The 19,081-nt window shown below is 39.4% G+C and overlaps 1 protein-coding gene across 1 annotated transcript; it reads left to right on the top strand.

The window, feature by feature from the left end:
* Positions 1-417: 417 nt before the first annotated feature.
* On the top strand, positions 418-18,701 carry rab44 (RAB44, member RAS oncogene family). The gene is made up of 12 exons (XM_076110389.1): positions 418-2,627; positions 2,720-2,800; positions 2,886-3,869; positions 4,201-13,378; positions 14,285-14,358; positions 14,936-15,021; positions 15,126-15,254; positions 15,338-15,419; positions 16,432-16,546; positions 16,881-16,979; positions 17,084-17,160; positions 17,297-18,701. The coding sequence occupies exons 4-12, from the start codon at positions 4,226-4,228 to the stop codon at positions 17,379-17,381; spliced, it is 9,900 nt and encodes a 3,299-aa protein (XP_075966504.1). The 5' UTR covers positions 418-2,627; positions 2,720-2,800; positions 2,886-3,869; positions 4,201-4,225; the 3' UTR covers positions 17,382-18,701.
* Positions 18,702-19,081: the final 380 nt, after the last annotated feature.

Raw genomic sequence — 19,081 nt, 5'->3', positions numbered from 1 at the left:
TTCCCCTTGACTGCAAGGTGTATGTTGGGAATCTAGGAAACAATGGAAACAAGACTGAGTTGGAAAGTGCTTTTGGGTACTATGGTCCTCTACGAAGCGTCTGGGTTGCCAGGAATCCCCCAGGCTTTGCTTTTGTAGAGTTTGAAGATCCCAGAGATGCAAACGATGCTGTGAAAGAACTGGATGGAAGGTAACAGTCTGCACATTTTTCAAGTAGTTGTTCCTTTGTAGTGCATGTTTTGCGCTTTTCCACTAATGTGATGACTTGTTTAGACACATGTGTGGCTGTCGGGTGCGTGTCGAGTTATCCAATGGGGAGAAGCGCTCAAGGAGCCGTGGCCATCCTCCGTCCTGGGGTAGACGGCCTCGCGACGATGTAAGTCGTCGACGTAGTCCTCCGGTCAGACGCAGGTATGTAGTTCCTACTTAACTATTCTGTTTACTGTCTCATTTGCACTGTTTACATTTTTTTAAAATTGTTTTTCAAGCACAATTGACAAAGCATATTTATATTCCCCACACATTATAAGCATTATTTATTACTCTCATCAAAATATTAGTTAGTTTGGCAAAGCTGTTTAAGTCTGACAACTTCCCACAGTGACTATTATTTAACTCTCAGACCAATTAATGCTTAGTGAACGTTTAAGGCAAAATGAAGTAGGAAGTTTATCATAGCTGTGGCCTAAAATTAATTATCACTCTTAAGTGCTGTAAATCAATAAAATAAGTAAAATAATTATTAGCACACATACAAAATGAGCTCATCAATGGAGAATCTGTATCCGACTGCTTCAGGATTGGATGTATTGATGTCACTCACTTTTGTGTTTTAAAATATAAAACTACATTAACCAGAGTGACACTTTTAAAACAAACTTTCTTCATAGTTTCATTGTTTCCAGGGGTATTTTTTTAATCTTTGCTAAATTTACAGCTTAAGTCAGCACTTATGATCTCTTATAATGGTATGTCTGTAAGAAGACCACGCTCTACTAGAGTGATATTGCTTTACGGGGACATCTTAAGAGGCACTTCATAATCCATCCAACATTTTTATAGGTAATTTCTAGAATTACATTCTGCAGGTGTACATTTTGTTTTCTTTCTGAGTTCAGTTGCCATCTATTAATAAAACTGAACCCCGTTGCAGAGTCACCACCACGCTTCTCACCATCTGAGTCAGTCAACTAGTCTTCTTTCAGCATCATGTGACTGCTGACCAGGGAGCCCCAATCAGCTGGGCTGGTGTTGTCACATGACCAAGGCGCACCGCCAGTCGTCAGGTTCCACCAACTGTTTGGTTCCTGAGCATGCAGTTCGCAACATCCTCCTCCTCGTCCTCCAACCTTAATCCAATCGACAGCGGCCCACTTCACATTATCAACCAATCAGCGTCTTTACTCTCTATTCTCCACACAACTACTGTATCAACGGGAACAGCCCTTGGCTTACATCCCTTCCCCCCCAAAAAAGGCAGGAAAAATCTACAACTACCCCTTCCAACCAGCCACCAAGCAACTTCATATCGCCAACATTTGCATCATGTGGCAAATCCTCTCTGCAATTCGACTTCCCTCACCATCAGTCTGGCTTCCTTGCGTCATATCTATCTTGTCCAAATCCCCCAAAATAGTAAGTTGCATTTATCCTGCTCTTTGTAGTTTTGATGCTTACTCTAGCTTTCAAAGGTGCTTGACGGTTTTCGCTCAGCAGTTAAGTATTTCAGAGCAAGTGCAGAGCTGCACAAATCTACAGATCAGAGTTGTGGTCAAGGAACTTTGCCGTTAGTCTTCTATTTTTATTTGCAAAGATGAACTACGTTTATCTGATGTTCACCATGTAATTGGGCTACAGAGTGCATTGTCATGGTTCGACATTAAGCAATCTTGGGTGATAACTATTGGACTAGATTGTACTTAGTTTTTTTTTTTAGCTTAAATGTTCTTTCCCTTATCTTTTTACCTCTAGTGCTTCATTTAAAGTCATTGTTTTTAAAGTTGTTTTGCATCAATCAATAGAGCAACACATGTAGCTTACTCGTGGTTTTGATGCTACAGTCACAATTCAGTGGTTCACAAAATGTCTTGTATCCAAGTTTCTTTGAACTGAAAGTAAGCCCAAAGTCTGTTTGTGATCCGGTCCACTGTGTAGAACCATTTACTTTTATCATGGACTCTGTGTAGATCACTGACAAAGGCTGTCTGCCTCCAGTATTGTTTTATAGCAGCCTTGCAGCAGACGGATGATTTAAGAACATGTTTTGCCCATTTGTCATAATTTAATTTGTAACATAATGTAGTCGTGTGTGTGGGCAAGCCTTAATGTCGACCCCTGATTTTGTTCTATATTCTGAAATCTGGCTCCATGATTGGTGCTCATTGGACAAAGTTTCCTTTTAAATGAATTGATCTTGGTGCAGTTCATGGATGCAGATGGTCCTTCTATTAACAGACACTACGTGTAACCAGGTTTCCACGTGTTATCCATGTCTCTAAGGATCAGGAATACCAGCTTTCATTAGTGATAGGAGGGCAAAAATCGTTCCTAATTTTATTTTTTTTGCTTCGTTTTTTTTTTTTTTTACTTGATGTACACTATAGGAGGAGGAGCCGCAGTCGCAGCAGGTAAGATTGTAACGGTTTTTATTTAAACTATGTGTTTGTCGATTAAATAATGGTAAAATTCATGTGAATTGTTTTTTGGTGTGGTTCACCAGGTCTCTTTCAAGAGACAGAGGCAGACAACGATCTATCTCCAGAGACAAGAAGTGCCCAAGATCCATCTCGCGGTCAAGGAGGCAAGTATTATTATTATCATACTGGACTCCATGATGGCTGGAGTATTTTTGTTTGCAGTTATTGACTAGTTTGTTTGTTTTACAGTCGTTCCCGGTCCAACGACAGAAAATGAGGACCTCGAGGATCATTCATCTGCGGATCTTGCTGTTGTTGGGGGGGGGGGGGGGGGAAATACTAATTTTTATAGTCATGTTTTTCTTTTCTCCTGGGTTGATCAAGTTACATATTGTGTATTGGCAGTCTGTTGAATTAACAACAAAGGACTGTAGTCCTTTTCTCCGAAAGCAAATTCTATCGTACCCTGCATGTTTTGAAATGGAATACTGGATTTTTATTTTTTATTTAGTTTTACATTACCATCCTGTTTTTTAAAAAAAAACTTTTGAATTAAAGCTCATATAATGTTTTTATTTGTTTTGTTTGCTTTTTTTAAAAATTCTTGGTTGACTCTTAAATTACCGGCAATGGATTCATGTGAGATCCACCAGTAGGAGAATACGTTATAGCAGTGATAGAAATCAAACTGGCAACAAATGTTGTTCAATATTGGCACTGTTATTTGCAGGCTATCCTTCAAGCCAAAAACATCTGTAATTCTGTGTTTTACATCTGTCACTTTTGCAAAAAAAAAGAAAAATGCATTTACTCGTTTCAACTTTGCTTGACTCTCTGAACTGACAATTTGTGCTGCAGATAAACAACTTGTTCAATAAATGGTTTTCCAAGGTGACTTAACTTGCTTCTTTGTGTTTTTAGATGGTTGCATAAACAAATAAGATTAATTGTATGTAAAAAAAAATAAAATAAAAAATCATCCTAATCCAATAATCAATAGCCATTTAGTAAAGTAAATATGGAACATAAAGCTTTATTCTGTTCAGGAAGTACTGCATGTTGCTGCTATCGTCTGCTAAAGCCTGCAAGTGTTACCCACACAGGAAGTTCTCAGTCATGGTTCCAGTAAAGGAACACTTCCTCCCTTTTGTGAAATGTAATTGCCGTTGAGCATAGGCGGATGACCTGACATTGCAAAGCAGCCCATGATGTGAGACGACAGAGTTTTGGGAGGTAAGTGTATGTGGCGTCGTAACCATTACGGAGAAGGCTTGACATCTTGTCACATTAATTTGTTACTTCAACCAAATGTATTTACTGATTAACAAATGTTAACTTTTTTATTTTTTTAAAGAAACTGAAGTTAGTGGTATGGTAGTTGTGGTAAATACCAAAAATGCATTTCAATGTTTTGTTTGAGCACAATTATTGATGTGAATGTTTAAATGCATTTATTGGAGACATAAATTACTATTGTATTTACTGTATTACATAAGTAGTTAAAAGTCTGGATGTTATCTGATGCGGATGTGTAATAGATGTAAACTTGATTTGAATGTCTCAGGCTTTAACAGAGAAGATAAGAAGACATGTCTGCTCAAAGTGCAAAGAAAAAAAGGCTTGGTTCACGTCGCAGGGTAGCAAACCAAAATGAAATATCCAAGACTGATGACTCGCACCTAACGGACAGTACCTTTGTAGCTCAACGCCACATACCAGAAGAAAATACTGAATCTTTAAATGTATTGGCTGATTTTCACAATTCACAATCTGAAACCCAACATCCACCTTCACCTGAACTCTCGGGGAACAGAAGGAAACTGGGGTCTAGTCGAAGGCATAAAGAAAAGCATGTTAAGGAATCTGTGACTGAATCATACCAAGAACCTAGAGATAAAGTTGAGCATACGACCAGGACACACTCTATACAACCTGAGAGGCAGGCAGGCGCTTCACCTGATTATTATTCTGAGGTTCAGAACGCTACTCCAACAAACTGTTCAGAGGCTGACCTGGAGAGTTTCAGTTCCAAATGTGAAAATCTGCAAGCAGACCGTGATGAAAATGAGACATACTCTGAAGCAATATCTGACTCTTTTAAATTAGTGAAAACCACGCAGGAAGGAATTGAAAAATCTGACTACCTTCACAGTGAGGAAGTCAAAGAAAGTGCACATCTTGTTGGCATCTCTGAGTTAGGTGTTCTTTCGTGTCCAACAGCAGATGAGCAACTGATTGACCGATCAAATTGCAGGGAAATACCAGAAGAAAAATCTCCCAATGTGTGTTCTGTAACAGAAAAAGAAGGCAAGGAAGGAGATGAGAGCACAGATTTGTTCTTTTCAATCACACCGGAGATAACCACAGAAACAATCTCCACAATAGAAAATACTGAAATTGAATGCAGTGTTCAACAAGGAACAATTTTATCACTAAAAGAGGAGTTGCCTACAAAAGTGGAACAAAATGAGGATTTTGATTTAGCTGAAGTTGAATGTGCTCATCATTCAGAAGACAGTGTAAACAAAGTGCATGAAAATGATTACTCATCTGAAAGTGTCATACAGCATGTCAAAGACTCTGTTGCTGAATCAGACCATGAATCTACAGAGGATGTGGTTGGAAATATCAGCGATAATGAAACTCTTCAAACAACAGAAATGACATTAACAATAGAGACAGCAGTGCAGGAAAAATCAATGGAAACCTTGCTGGAAGGAACGGACGAATTTGACACTGCTCAGACTGAAGATGTTCGTGATCAAGTTAAAGAAAATGCACAAGTTGGCACACTTGTTGGCATCTCCAATCTCAATAGTTTGCGTTTACAGTCAAGTTCAACAGTAAATCAACAGACGATCGACCAATCAAATGTCAGGGAGATGCCAGATGAAGAACTTCCCAATGTGTGTTCTGTAACAGAAAACGAAAACAAGGAAAGAGACGAGGACACAGAATGGTTACGGCAGGATGGAAATTTACTGGACAAATATTTGGTGAGTCAAGATACAGAGTCTTCTATCACACCGGAGATAACCACAAAAAAACACAGCAGCAGAGAGCATACAGAACCTGAATGCAGTGTTGAACAAGAGATATTGTCATCACCAAAAGAGGAGTTGCTCACAATTGAGGAACAAAATGAGATCTTCAACTTACCTAAAGTCACAGGTGATCATCATTCAGAGGTTGCTGTAAACAAACTGCATGAACAGGATGTTAAGCCAACAGAAAATCAAGAAACTCCTCAACCTGATTACTCATCTGAAAATGTGATTCATGATGCCACAGAAATTTCTGAAATCATTTCTGGAAACCTGATGAACCAAACTGAAGTCAGTGACACAGACCAATCTAAGTTGACAGTGAAAGATATTGATGATTCTCCCACAAATCAGGACAATTCAAATCCTGATGACCAACAGGATGAACATCCTCCAAAAGAAAACAACTCTGAGGCCTCAGAGCAGAAAAACAAGGATCTTCATGTTCATGAAAACAAGGAACCACAAATCAGTGACATAGAAAGAGTTGACACTGCACTGGGTCAGGTATTTGAGAGTGAAGTCAGAGTAAAGGGTGATACAAAACCCAGTGCTGAACAAACAGGTCACCAGGAACAAGAAGGACTCTTCTCTGAAATAGAGGAGAGTGCATCTTCTTTACAAACCCTGCAATCAGAAATAAATGCTCCTATTGACTCCCAACCTCAGCAAAATGACACCGGCTTCCACCCCATTGGGCACAGAAGAAAATTGGGGTCTAGTCGTAGAAACAAAGGAAGACAGCATGTCAAAGAGTCTGTTGCCGAATCAGACCATGAACCTACAGAGGATGTGGTTGGAAATATCAGCGATAATGAAACTCTTCAAACAACAGAAATGACATTAACAATAGAGACAGCAGTGCAGGAAAAATCAATGGAAACCTTGCTGGAAGGAACGGACGAATTTGACACTGCTCAGACTGAAGATGTTAGTGATCAAGTTAAAGAAAATGCACAAGTTGGCACACTTGTTGGCATCTCCAATCTCAATAGTTTGCGTTTACAATCAAGTTCAACAGTAAATCAACAGACGATCGACCAATCAAATGTCAGGGAGATGCCAGATGAAGAACTTCCCAATGTGTGTTCTGTAACAGAAAATGAAAACAAGGAAAGAGACGAGGACACAGAATGGTTACGGCAGGATGGAAATTTACCGGACAAATATTTGGTGAGTCAAGATACAGAGTCTTCTATCACACTGGAGATAACCACAGAAAAACACAGCAGCAGAGAGCATACAGAACCTGAATGCAGTGTTGAACAAGAGATATTGTCATCACCAAAAGAGGAGTTGCTCACAATTGAGGAACAAAATGAGATCTTCAACTTACCTAAAGTCACAGGTGATCATCATTCAGAGGTTGCTGTAAACAAACTGCATGAACAGGATGTTAAGCCAACAGAAAATCAAGAAACTCCTCAACCTGATTACTCATCTGAAAATGTGATTCATGATGCCACAGAAATTTCTGAAATCATTTCTGGAAACCCGATGAACCAAACTGAAGTCAGTGACACCGACCAATCTAAGTTGACAGTGAAAGATATTGATGATTCTCCCACCAATCAGGACAATTCAAATCCTGATGACCAACAGGATGAACATCCTGCAAAAGAAAACAACTCTGAGGCCTCAGAGCAGAAAAACAAGGATCTTTATGTTCATGAAAACAAGGAACCACAAATCAGTGACATAGAAAGAGTTGACACTGTACTGGGTCAGGTATATGAGATTGAAGGCAGAGTAGAGGGTGATACAAAACCCAGTGCTGAACAAACAGGTCACCAGGAACAAGAAGGACTCTTCTCTGAAATAGAGGAGAGTGCATCTTCTTTACAAACCCTGCAATCAGAAATAAATGTTCCTATTGACTCCCAACCTCAGCAAAACGACACCGGCTACCACCCCATTGGGCACAGAAGAAAACTGGGGTCTAGTCGTAGAAACAAAGGAAGACAGCATGTCAAAGAGTCTGTTGCTGAATCAGACCATGAACCTACAGAGGATGTGGTTGGAAATATCAGCGATAATGAAACTCTTCAAACAACAGAAATGACATTAACAATAGAGACAGCAGTGCAGGAAAAATCAATGGAAACCTTGCTGGAAGGAACGGACGAATTTGACACTGCTCAGACTGAAGATGTTAGTGATCAAGTTAAAGAAAATGCACAAGTTGGCACACTTGTTGGCATCTCCAATCTCAATAGTTTGCGTTTACAATCAAGTTCAACAGTAAATCAACAGACGATCGACCAATCAAATGTCAGGGAGATGCCAGATGAAGAACTTCCCAATGTGTGTTCTGTAACAGAAAATGAAAACAAGGAAAGAGACGAGGACACAGAATGGTTACGGCAGGATGGAAATTTACCGGACAAATATTTGGTGAGTCAAGATACAGAGTCTTCTATCACACTGGAGATAACCACAGAAAAACACAGCAGCAGAGAGCATACAGAACCTGAATGCAGTGTTGAACAAGAGATATTGTCATCACCAAAAGAGGAGTTGCTCACAATTGAGGAACAAAATGAGATCTTCAACTTACCTAAAGTCACAGGTGATCATCATTCAGAGGTTGCTGTAAACAAACTGCATGAACAGGATGTTAAGCCAACAGAAAATCAAGAAACTCCTCAACCTGATTACTCATCTGAAAATGTGATTCATGATGCCACAGAAATTTCTGAAATCATTTCTGGAAACCCGATGAACCAAACTGAAGTCAGTGACACCGACCAATCTAAGTTGACAGTGAAAGATATTGATGATTCTCCCACCAATCAGGACAATTCAAATCCTGATGACCAACAGGATGAACATCCTGCAAAAGAAAACAACTCTGAGGCCTCAGAGCAGAAAAACAAGGATCTTCATGTTCATGAAAATAAGGAACCACAAATCAGTGACATAGAAAGAGTTGACACTGCACTGGGTCAGGTATTTGAGATTGAAGGCAGAGTAGAGGGTGATACAAAACCCAGTGCTGAACAAACAGGTCACCAGGAACAAGAAGGACTCTTCTCTGAAATAGAGGAGAGTGCATCTTCTTTACAAACTCTGCAATCAGAAATAAATGTTCCTATTGACTCCCAACCTCAGCAAAATGACACTGGCTTACACCCCATTGGGCACAGAAGAAAACTGGGGTCTAGTCGTAGAAATAAAGGAAGACAGCATGTCAAAGACTCTGCTACTGAATCAGACCATGGACACAAAGAAGAAGATGTAGAAAGAACCAGGGGTAATGAAGCCTTAGAAACAGTACAAATGTTATTGCCAATAGAGAGAACAAGTCACGAAGAATTAAGTCAAGGGAGTCAGTATGATATCATGCCTGCGACACATGACGGCTCTTTGTATTCAGCCATTATGCCTGGTTGTTCTTCTGAGGTTCGGAGCCCCACTCTAAAAAACTATCCAGAGGCTGTCCTGGAAAGTTCAAGTCCTAAAAGTGAAAATCTTCAAGAAGATCATGATGAAAGAGAGAATGCCTTTAAAGTGGAGGTGTCTGATAAATCAGTGGAAGCCACGCTGGAAGGAGCAGACAAATCTGACACTCTTCAGAGTCAAGAAGTCAGAGGTGATCATCATGCAGGGGGCACTTTAAATACACTGCATGAACAGGATGTTGAGCCAACAGAAAATCAAGAAATGCCTCAAATTGATTTCTCATCTGAAAATGTGATCCATGATGCCACAGAAAATTCTGAAAACATTTCTGGAAACCCGAAAGATCAAACTGAGGTCAGTGACACAGACCAATCAGAGTTGATTGTGAAAAGTAGTGAAAGCCAAGTAGAAAATGATATAAAACCCACTGTTGAACAAGCAGGTTTTCAGGAGAAGGAAGGACTCTTCTCTGAAATAGAGGAGAGTGCATCTTCTTTACAAACCCTGCAATCAGAAATAAATGTTCCTATTGACTCCCAACCTCAGCAAAACGACACCGGCTACCACCCCATTGGGAACAGAAGAAAATTGGGGTCTAGTCGTAGAAACAAAGGAAGACAGCATGTCAAAGAGTCTGTTGCCGAATCAGACCATGAACCTACAGAGGATGTGGTTGGAAATATCAGCGATAATGAAACTCTTCAAACAACAGAAATGACATTAACAATAGAGACAGCAGTGCAGGAAAAATCAATGGAAACCTTGCTGGAAGGAACGGACGAATTTGACACTGCTCAGACTGAAGATGTTAGTGATCAAGTTAAAGAAAATGCACAAGTTGGCACACTTGTTGGCATCTCCAATCTCAATAGTTTGCGTTTACAATCAAGTTCAACAGTAAATCAACAGACGATCGACCAATCAAATGTCAGGGAGATGCCAGATGAAGAACTTCCCAATGTGTGTTCTGTAACAGAAAATGAAAACAAGGAAAGAGACGAGGACACAGAATGGTTACGGCAGGATGGAAATTTACCGGACAAATATTTGGTGAGTCAAGATACAGAGTCTTCTATCACACTGGAGATAACCACAGAAAAACACAGCAGCAGAGAGCATACAGAACCTGAATGCAGTGTTGAACAAGAGATATTGTCATCACCAAAAGAGGAGTTGCTCACAATTGAGGAACAAAATGAGATCTTCAACTTACCTAAAGTCACAGGTGATCATCATTCAGAGGTTGCTGTAAACAAACTGCATGAACAGGATGTTAAGCCAACAGAAAATCAAGAAACTCCTCAACCTGATTACTCATCTGAAAATGTGATTCATGATGCCACAGAAATTTCTGAAATCATTTCTGGAAACCCGATGAACCAAACTGAAGTCAGTGACACCGACCAATCTAAGTTGACAGTGAAAGATATTGATGATTCTCCCACTAATCAGGACAATTCAAATCCTGATGACCAACAGGATGAACATCCTGCAAAAGAAAACAACTCTGAGGCCTCAGAGCAGAAAAACAAGGATCTTCATGTTCATGAAAACAAGGAACCACAAATCAGTGACATAGAAAGAGTTGACACTGCACTGGGTCAGGTATTTGAGATTGAAGGCAGAGTAGAGGGTGATACAAAACCCAGTGCTGAACAAACAGGTCACCAGGAACAAGAAGGACTCTTCTCTGAAATAGAGGAGAGTGCATCTTCTTTACAAACCCTGCAATCAGAAATAAATGTTCCTATTGACTCCCAACCTCAGCAAAATGACACTGGCTTACACCCCATTGGGCACAGAAGAAAACTGGGGTCTAGTTGTAGAAATAAAGGAAGACAGCACGTCAAAGACTCTGCTACTGAATCAGACCATGGACACAAAGAAGAAGATGTAGAAAGAACCAGGGGTAATGAAGCCTTAGAAACAGTACAAATGTTATTGCCAATAGAGAGAACAAGTCACGAAGAATTAAGTCAAGGGAGTCAGTATGATATCATGCCTGCGACACATGACGGCTCTTTGTATTCAGCCATTATGCCTGGTTGTTCTTCTGAGGTTCGGAGCCCCACTCTAAAAAACTATCCAGAGGCTGTCCTGGAAAGTTCAAGTCCTAAAAGTGAAAATCTTCAAGAAGATCATGATGAAAGAGAGAATGCCTTTAAAGTGGAGGTGTCTGATAAATCAGTGGAAGCCACGCTGGAAGGAGCAGACAAATCTGACACTCTTCAGAGTCAAGAAGTCAGAGGTGATCATCATGCAGGGGGCACTTTAAATACACTGCATGAACAGGATGTTGAGCCAACAGAAAATCAGGAAATGCCTCAAATTGATTTCTCATCTGAAAATGTGATTCATGATGCCACAGAAAATTCTGAAAACATTTCTGGAAACCCGAAAGATCAAACTGAGGTCAGTGACACAGACCAATCAGAGTTGATTGTAAAAAGTAGTGAAAGCCAAGTAGAAAATGATATAAAACCCACTGTTGAACAAGCAGGTTTTCAGGAGAAGGAAGGACTCTTCTCTGAAATAGAGGAGAGTGCATCTTCTTTACAAACCCTGCAATCAGAAATAAATGCTCCTTTTGACTCCCAACCTCAGCAAAACAACACCGGCTTACACCCCATTGGGCACAGAAGAAAACTGGGGTCTAGTCGTAGAAACAAAGGAAGACAGCACGTCAAAGACTCTGACTCCACATCTGCTGGGGGAATGAGAAAAAATAGATCAACTGTAAATGACAACGAAAACACAGAAAATATGTCAGAGGATGACACAATGTTATCACAGAATGTGATGGTTAACAACACAATTTTGACAACAGATATTACTTCAAGCTCAGACAAAGATGACTCTGTCAAATCCAATAAGAAAGTGACTGAAGAGCAAAATCACCCCATAAAAGAAACTGAAGATGTTGACAAAGAAAGTACTATGCAACAGACAAATGATACATCAGAAACTGTTGGAAATGTCACAATTAAAGACTGTAAAACAGGACCGGATAGTTCAATGTATGTACACGTTTATGGACAGGATGAAGATGGAGAACAATTTGAAGATCCCACGAAGGAAGAACACGAAGCCCAAGAAATTAATGTTTCAAAGGAGATCACGCATGTTGAACTGTTTTCTGCTCCACACAACAGAACTGATACTTTGGCTACATTTGACATTGGCCTTAAGGATGAAAACCTGCGAGCAGAGCCAGCTGTAGACGTGTCTGAGGAAAGTGGAATTTCCAGCCAGCAAGGGATGCAAGAAAAAACTAATTTAGATGACACTGAAAAATTGCAAGGAAGATCCAACCAGAAGAGGAGAAAGATGGGCTCTACTCGCCGGAATCAACTCCATAAAGAACCAGAGGAAACAAGAGTAGAAACAAAAGAAAGTGACACAGAAGCTGACATGAGAATTTTTGACACCATGGAAGTAGTGGAGGAGTTAACAATGATTGCAACTGCGGAGGTATCACAGAATGAAAATGCAAAACCGTCACTAAGTCTTGTGCAACAGGAAACCAATGAAACCAGCACTGTGGACGGCAAGGGGCAAAAGCTACAAAGCTCTGACCTGCAGAGCAATGTGATTTCAGTCATAGATTATTCAAAGGCTCTCCCTCCTGAGCAATCTGCGAGTAAACAAGAGCTGGACAACGCAAATGAAGGAGCTCACAATAAAAATCTTGAGATGAAGAATGCAAGTTCACATTTAGATTCAACCAGCAGGAGAAGAAAGATGGGCTCCACCCGCAGGAATCTCGGAACAGGAACCAAACAAGAAGACTTGCATCAAAAGCAGGACGTGAATGATGAAGCAACAGAGACTGCAACTAATGTTAGAGATGTAAAGACTGAAAGTTCCTCAAGCATCATAAGAGATGAGCTACAACTTCACGTGAAACCCAAAGAGAGTGGCACTGAAACAATGGAGTACAGCGACACTGGTGAGTCTCACAAACCTCTGGCCCACCAGACATTTGAAGAAAATCCTGTTTCTCAAGGCCAACTATTAGAAACAGAGCCTCAACTGACTCCCAGTTATCTCCCAGCAATACCATCCACTTCTCCCAAACATGATTTAATATCAGAATCAGCATCTGGTGGAAGAAGAAGAAAAATGGGATCTCACCGGAAGTCACATGGACACCAAAACTATGAAAACCAAACTGCCAGAGGGGACAGAATAACAGATACACGAAATGAGAGAGATGTCAGAAGTATCAGAGAAGAAAGTGCCATCAAGACTGAAGAGCTGAGAGAAGAATGTTTGGGCCCGGACCAAATACCAAAGGTAAGCAGCAAAGAGTACTTTTTCCTTTACAATCCAATAGTTTCTTGTAGGAATCTTCCATTATGATTGTTTCACAGTGAACTGAAACTGATGAACAGACTGCAGTTAGCTTATTAGTTATGACCAATTATTCGTGAACCTTCTAAACATTGTGCAGCTTTTTGTTATATTTATAATTTTGAGCCTTTAGCCTGAAGTGAATGATTATTAACGAACATTTGTTCTTTCACACAGTAAGTAAATGTTGTGCTGTGCTTTCCATTTGCAAAAATCTTCTTGCACACCAGTCAATTGCGTGTTGCAAGAACAACAAAATGACCCAATGAACCAAAATGAGGAACATGTGGCCCACACGAAACGTTTCACATGCTGAAAAGGAGAACATAAACATGTATCTTGCTTCTTGATCTAATATGGGGTGTGTTTGTTTAAAGCATTCAGCTTGTTTTTATTCACTTTAATGACAGAGAGAAGGCCAAATGTTTTACTAGTAATGCACATATATAGTATATAAAAAAATACCCTTTTTATGTACACGTATTAAAATAAAAGCCTGGTTACTTTTCCTTTCTATAAAATGTCATATTTAAGTGGTTGTAACATGAATTCATTATACAAACAGTAGCCTACAAATTCCTGAAAATCTTATAATATCCTCCTAAAACTTCACAAAACAAACGCCTCACTCTGTGTGTGTGCAAGAGCATTAATTCTTGGATAAGCAATTGTTGACTGTCCAGAACTTAACATAAAACAAATGAAAACTAACATTTTATTATTTGGAAAATAAATGAGAAAACAATATGCTGATAATCTAAAAGTCATGGATTGAAGGTGAAATCTGCAAATCGAAAGTAGAATCTCCCCTACTGTCACCTCATGTTTGAGATGTTTTTGTCTGTTCAGGTTGATGAAAGTCACAAGAAGCCATCATCCAACCTCAGCGCCTCAAAGGAAGGAGAGCACTCGAGGCCTGTGAGGTAAGTCTGACACTGAGGAACAGAGATCTAAACAACGAGCCTCGTCCGGCTAGCTAGCTGTTGGGTTACTATCAGATAAGATGCTTCATTCATATCAACATGGGCCAAATGTCGGAAAAATTATTACAGCATAATTCATTTTATCAGTTTTTGTTTCGAAATCCAGCCTCCTAACAGGCTGATTAGCACATCACAGGGAGTTCACTGCTGGTCTGAGTAAGGAGACGAGAGAGATGTGTGTTTGTAGGCTTTTAAATTGTTAAAGTGGGCCTTTTCTGGGGGAGGTGTTTTGAAAATCTTGTTTTTAAGTGTGTTCGCTTCATGTATTTTGGATAAATCAGTATAATAATTCTAACATTCTTTAATATTATTCATTAAAGTTGATAAAGATGACACTTAAATATTTTTCCTTTTTTTGTATTTTTTGTTTTTTATCTCAACTTCAAATATAACATGTGGTTTGGTGGAGGATACAGATGTCTGACGACTAAAAACACACCTGAATGTGACATTTTGTTAGCATGCCACTGTATGTGCTGTGTTTTGTTTGAACTATGTTTGGTTGTCTGTTCAACAGTGAGAAGACACCTGAACCAGTGTCTCCAGTTCAACACCATTATGCTGAAATCCAAAGCCAAGAGAGTCAACAGATGTTTTCTCCGGGTAAACAGGACATTCATACTCACACACAGCAGTCAGAGATAATGAGAGAGTGAAGTTTAAATGGAGAAATACAACGTGTGACCAGAAGGTGCTCTTGTTTGCAGGACGTCGAGCAGATTTGAGATCAAACGCTCATAATGTGATGATGGTTGGAGACAGCAGTGTCGGCAAAACCTCCTTCATGAAAAGAGCTCAAAGTGGGAAGTTTTCTTTAGATTTACCCGCCTCTGTTGGTAAGATCCTGATCATTATCCTATCATATTCCCACAAATGTGTGTAAATATACAGAATAATGTTTCATAAAGGCATTTTGTAGGACTTGATTCCTGCATGTGGACCGTGGTAGTGGAAGGAAAGCCTGTGGTGCTGGAGTTGTGGGATACAGCGGGTCAAGAAAGGTAAGGATCCTTCTACAGCGCATTAATGGGGCACTTCTTCCACTTATTGCTGTTGGAATCAAACATGAACTAAAGGTGGAAGCACTTTTTTGTAATAAATGAGACATTTTTGCAATAGGAAATAAGAGAGGTGTAGAACGGGTCAAACTACATCCAGCATTAATAATAACTATTTTAGTGTTTCGGTGTCCCTCAATCTGTCCCTATTGAGGTAGATTACAGTTGAGCAAGCTGCCTTTAAAGACGGAAATATAAATGTGTGCCTCATGACTAACGTAATGAAGCACTTCATGACTGGTGTTGTTGCTACAGGCCGGTTGTCATTTGTTTAGCATTTGGATAGAAGCACTTTGCCTCTCTGGTGGTCTGGGACAAGTTTTCTCATTGTCACCCAATCTGAAGGCAGCATCCCGGGTTCTCAGCAACAAGCTGAGCACAGATACTGTACATATGAGTTAGCACTGGCAGCGGCCTTCCAGAACATGTGCTGACAATGTGCTCCAAACACACGAATCTCCCTCAGGCCAGTTTGTAATCTGTTTCAGAACTGGTTTTGCCACACCCCAGCAATGTTGTGTATGCTGGAATTAGCGCACCAGATGTTGACAGTGAAAAGGCTGTTGGGGAATGCAGAAGTTCACTAATGTCCCTATAGAGTCCACAGAGTCCACGCAAATCTTTGTTATGTAAACTTAACCCGGAGTCAACAAGAGGCTCCTATTCATTTCATTTTTTCATATGCAGAAAATGCAAAGTTTGACACTAACTTTGTTGCCCTATATAATAACGCGGGTGTATGTAGAGTGAAATTCCCTCGACATGTTATGTGTGTTACATTGTGGAGGCAATTATGCAATTAGTGTGTCCCTCCAGGAAAGGTGTCCAGAAGGCACACAACTAAACACCTTTGGGCTGTTTAGACCTGGTGTTTCTCACCGTTGGTCTGCTGATTTAAAAAAAGTTGTCACTTGGCAAACTGTAATCAGATTACATTCTTTCTTATCCTTCAAAGGTTTCACAGCATCACAAGACAGATGTTCCACAAAGCCCACGCATTTCTCTTGATGTATGACATCACTTCCTCTCAGAGCTTTTCTGCAGTCAGCTACTGGGCAAAGTGTATTCAGGTATGTTGTCACTGGTTTTGTTTATAATGTTTTTTTGTTACAGGTATTATTCAAGGCCAGACAAACTATAAAGTTGCACCTGTGCTCTGTAGCACTCATTTACAACTACAAGCAATATAAAACATGTTGAATATCAATCATACATTGCATTCCAATATTCATATGTGTGATGGATATCATTTTCAGTCGTCACTTATGTATTTGGTAGCAAACTAAATAACAGCTTCATAAGGATCAATAGCACAACGGACCTAGTTGTCTGAAACATGTAAGCCAGACTAGTCAGATTGGTCTGTAGAGAGATGTTTGAATTGATATCCAAACAATTTTGCAGGAAGGGGCTGCAGAAAGTGTGACCATTTTACTTGTTGGCAATAAGAGTGATCGTGCAGAGCGGCAGGTTAAAACTCAGGAGGCGGAAATCCTTGCAAAGGTATGAATCTGTGATCTTACTTCCTTGCACACTCTTAGCTCAGAATTTACCCACATAGTTCTGATCAAACAGTCGCACTAAAGACGGACGTTTTATTTCCACAGGAATACAACTTTGAATTCATGGAGTGCAGCGCTGCCACAGGTGAAAATGTGGTTGAGTCTTTGGAAACTGTGGCCAGGTAACGCACAATGTTTCCTTTGTCTCGTGCCATCTGTCACGCCTGTATGACTTAATAATGTTCTTTGATATTCGTTGTGCTGAAACGTTGCTTGCCATCCATGCAACTGATCGTGTTGTTCTTGGGTTATTGCCAGGATGTTGAGTCAGAATGTTGACACAAGAGATGATGCCATGGTGTTACACAAAGAGCCCCAACAAAAAACATCAAGATGTTGCTGAACAGGATGAAAACTCCCTGAAGTGGAAATACAACCATCTTTTAATCAACACATGCTGTTTTGTTATTTGTACCAAGCCTTACAAGTACATTATTGATTTAGAGCTGTGTTTTCAAATGGTGCACTATGGAGTACTGCAGGGCTAAGTAGGATGTATATTTTGTATTGTTAGTTACTAATGTTTATATATATATATATTCCTCAAATAATTATACTACAATAAATTCAATAACAATGTAAATGTAAATGTAAACCGCTTTTGCCCCCTTGTTTTTCACCCAAAATGTTTTGCAACATGTTTTGCAACATTTAACAGTAAGATATTACTCTTACATTTTCCCAGTAAGACATAAAATATACTCAAAATGGAGCATTTACAGATGAGCTTGATATGCTTTGATGTGTACTTACTGTATACCTCCATGTATATACTATACTGTATAGCTGGTGCGGGCTCACTTTAGAGGCAGGTCAGTGAACAGGTGTAATTGATCAAGCAAGTAGTTATTACATAATAAATAATGGTATTCTTTTTATCATTTTTGCACTGTTTTATCTTGTTAGACTGATTTCTCTGCAATTTGAAGTGAATGCGTTAAGTCAGTATTTGCAGTCGTGTTCAGACTGAGGTAGTTGCATTTAAAGATGAATTAACTAATCTCACTGAGAAACTTAACTTTTCATACTTAAACACGTTCTGTTCAGAAGTCTCTCAGGTCCTTTATATTTAAAAAAAAAACACCTAAATTTCAACAAAGAGAATCCTCCATATTGTGCAGCTATTGAGTATATCTTCTATCATGTCTATATAGTTTTACTTAAAATGTTTACTTTAATGAAACAAATGTATATTATAAATGTGTATGTAGCATGTAACATTTAGCTGTTGCTGAATCTTAACTGGCAAATTACAAATTTGAAGTTACAAAATGTGGTACCACATTGATTTTATCAAGGATCTACCAAAATGAATATTTCCGTGATTCGAAGTATCTTGTGCAATAACCTTGCGAACAAAAGCATCTTTTCATTGTTGAAGCTGTTTCGTGCAGAGTGTTATTCAATAATTACATTAAGTTTCTTTTGATTTTGTATGTTCGGCATCTGTTCTTAATGACTGGCATCATTGCAGTTGTCACACAGCTGCCAGATAATCATAAATACATTTCATGCATCTATAATTGAAGACAGAGGTAGTAAAATAACTATCAGTTAACACATCGTGTTTGTGTATTTGCCTGTAACTTGTGTGGCTTAATGCCTTATATCAAATTGTTCTAATGTGCCTCATGCTTAATAAACCTCCAGAAGGACGACTGCATGCTCACATAGTTAATTTGTGTCCTTGTGAAAGTTGAGTGTTTCCAGAGAAAGACAACATTGTTCCTGTGGGAACAATAAGTTATTCAATGGTATGAAGAGCATGACAACAATGGCGCCACTGCAATAACCTCATAACATCCCAGAGGAGCTTTTGTGGGAAACAGAATTGTTGAGAGCGTCTTCCAACATCATCAGAGAACACAAGACGTTTACACCAAATCCAATATGAGTGGTTTACCCAGCAGGAGAATTTATCTTGTTGCCGTTAAGTTATTCAGATAATTCAGTTTTAGTCTGGAACATGTAAACATCGTCACTTTGTTCAACATGAGAAAACGTGAAGTTGGTTTATGTACAATATATGAACACATATTTAGA

This window comes from Anarhichas minor, unplaced genomic scaffold (assembly GCF_050575085.1).
Source record: "Anarhichas minor isolate MPS153535 unplaced genomic scaffold, ASM5057508v1 ptg000043l, whole genome shotgun sequence".
Classification (NCBI taxonomy): domain Eukaryota; kingdom Metazoa; phylum Chordata; class Actinopteri; order Perciformes; family Anarhichadidae; genus Anarhichas; species Anarhichas minor.
Note: the sequence above shows the minus strand (reverse complement) of the source record. Positions and strands in the feature narration are given on the sequence as shown.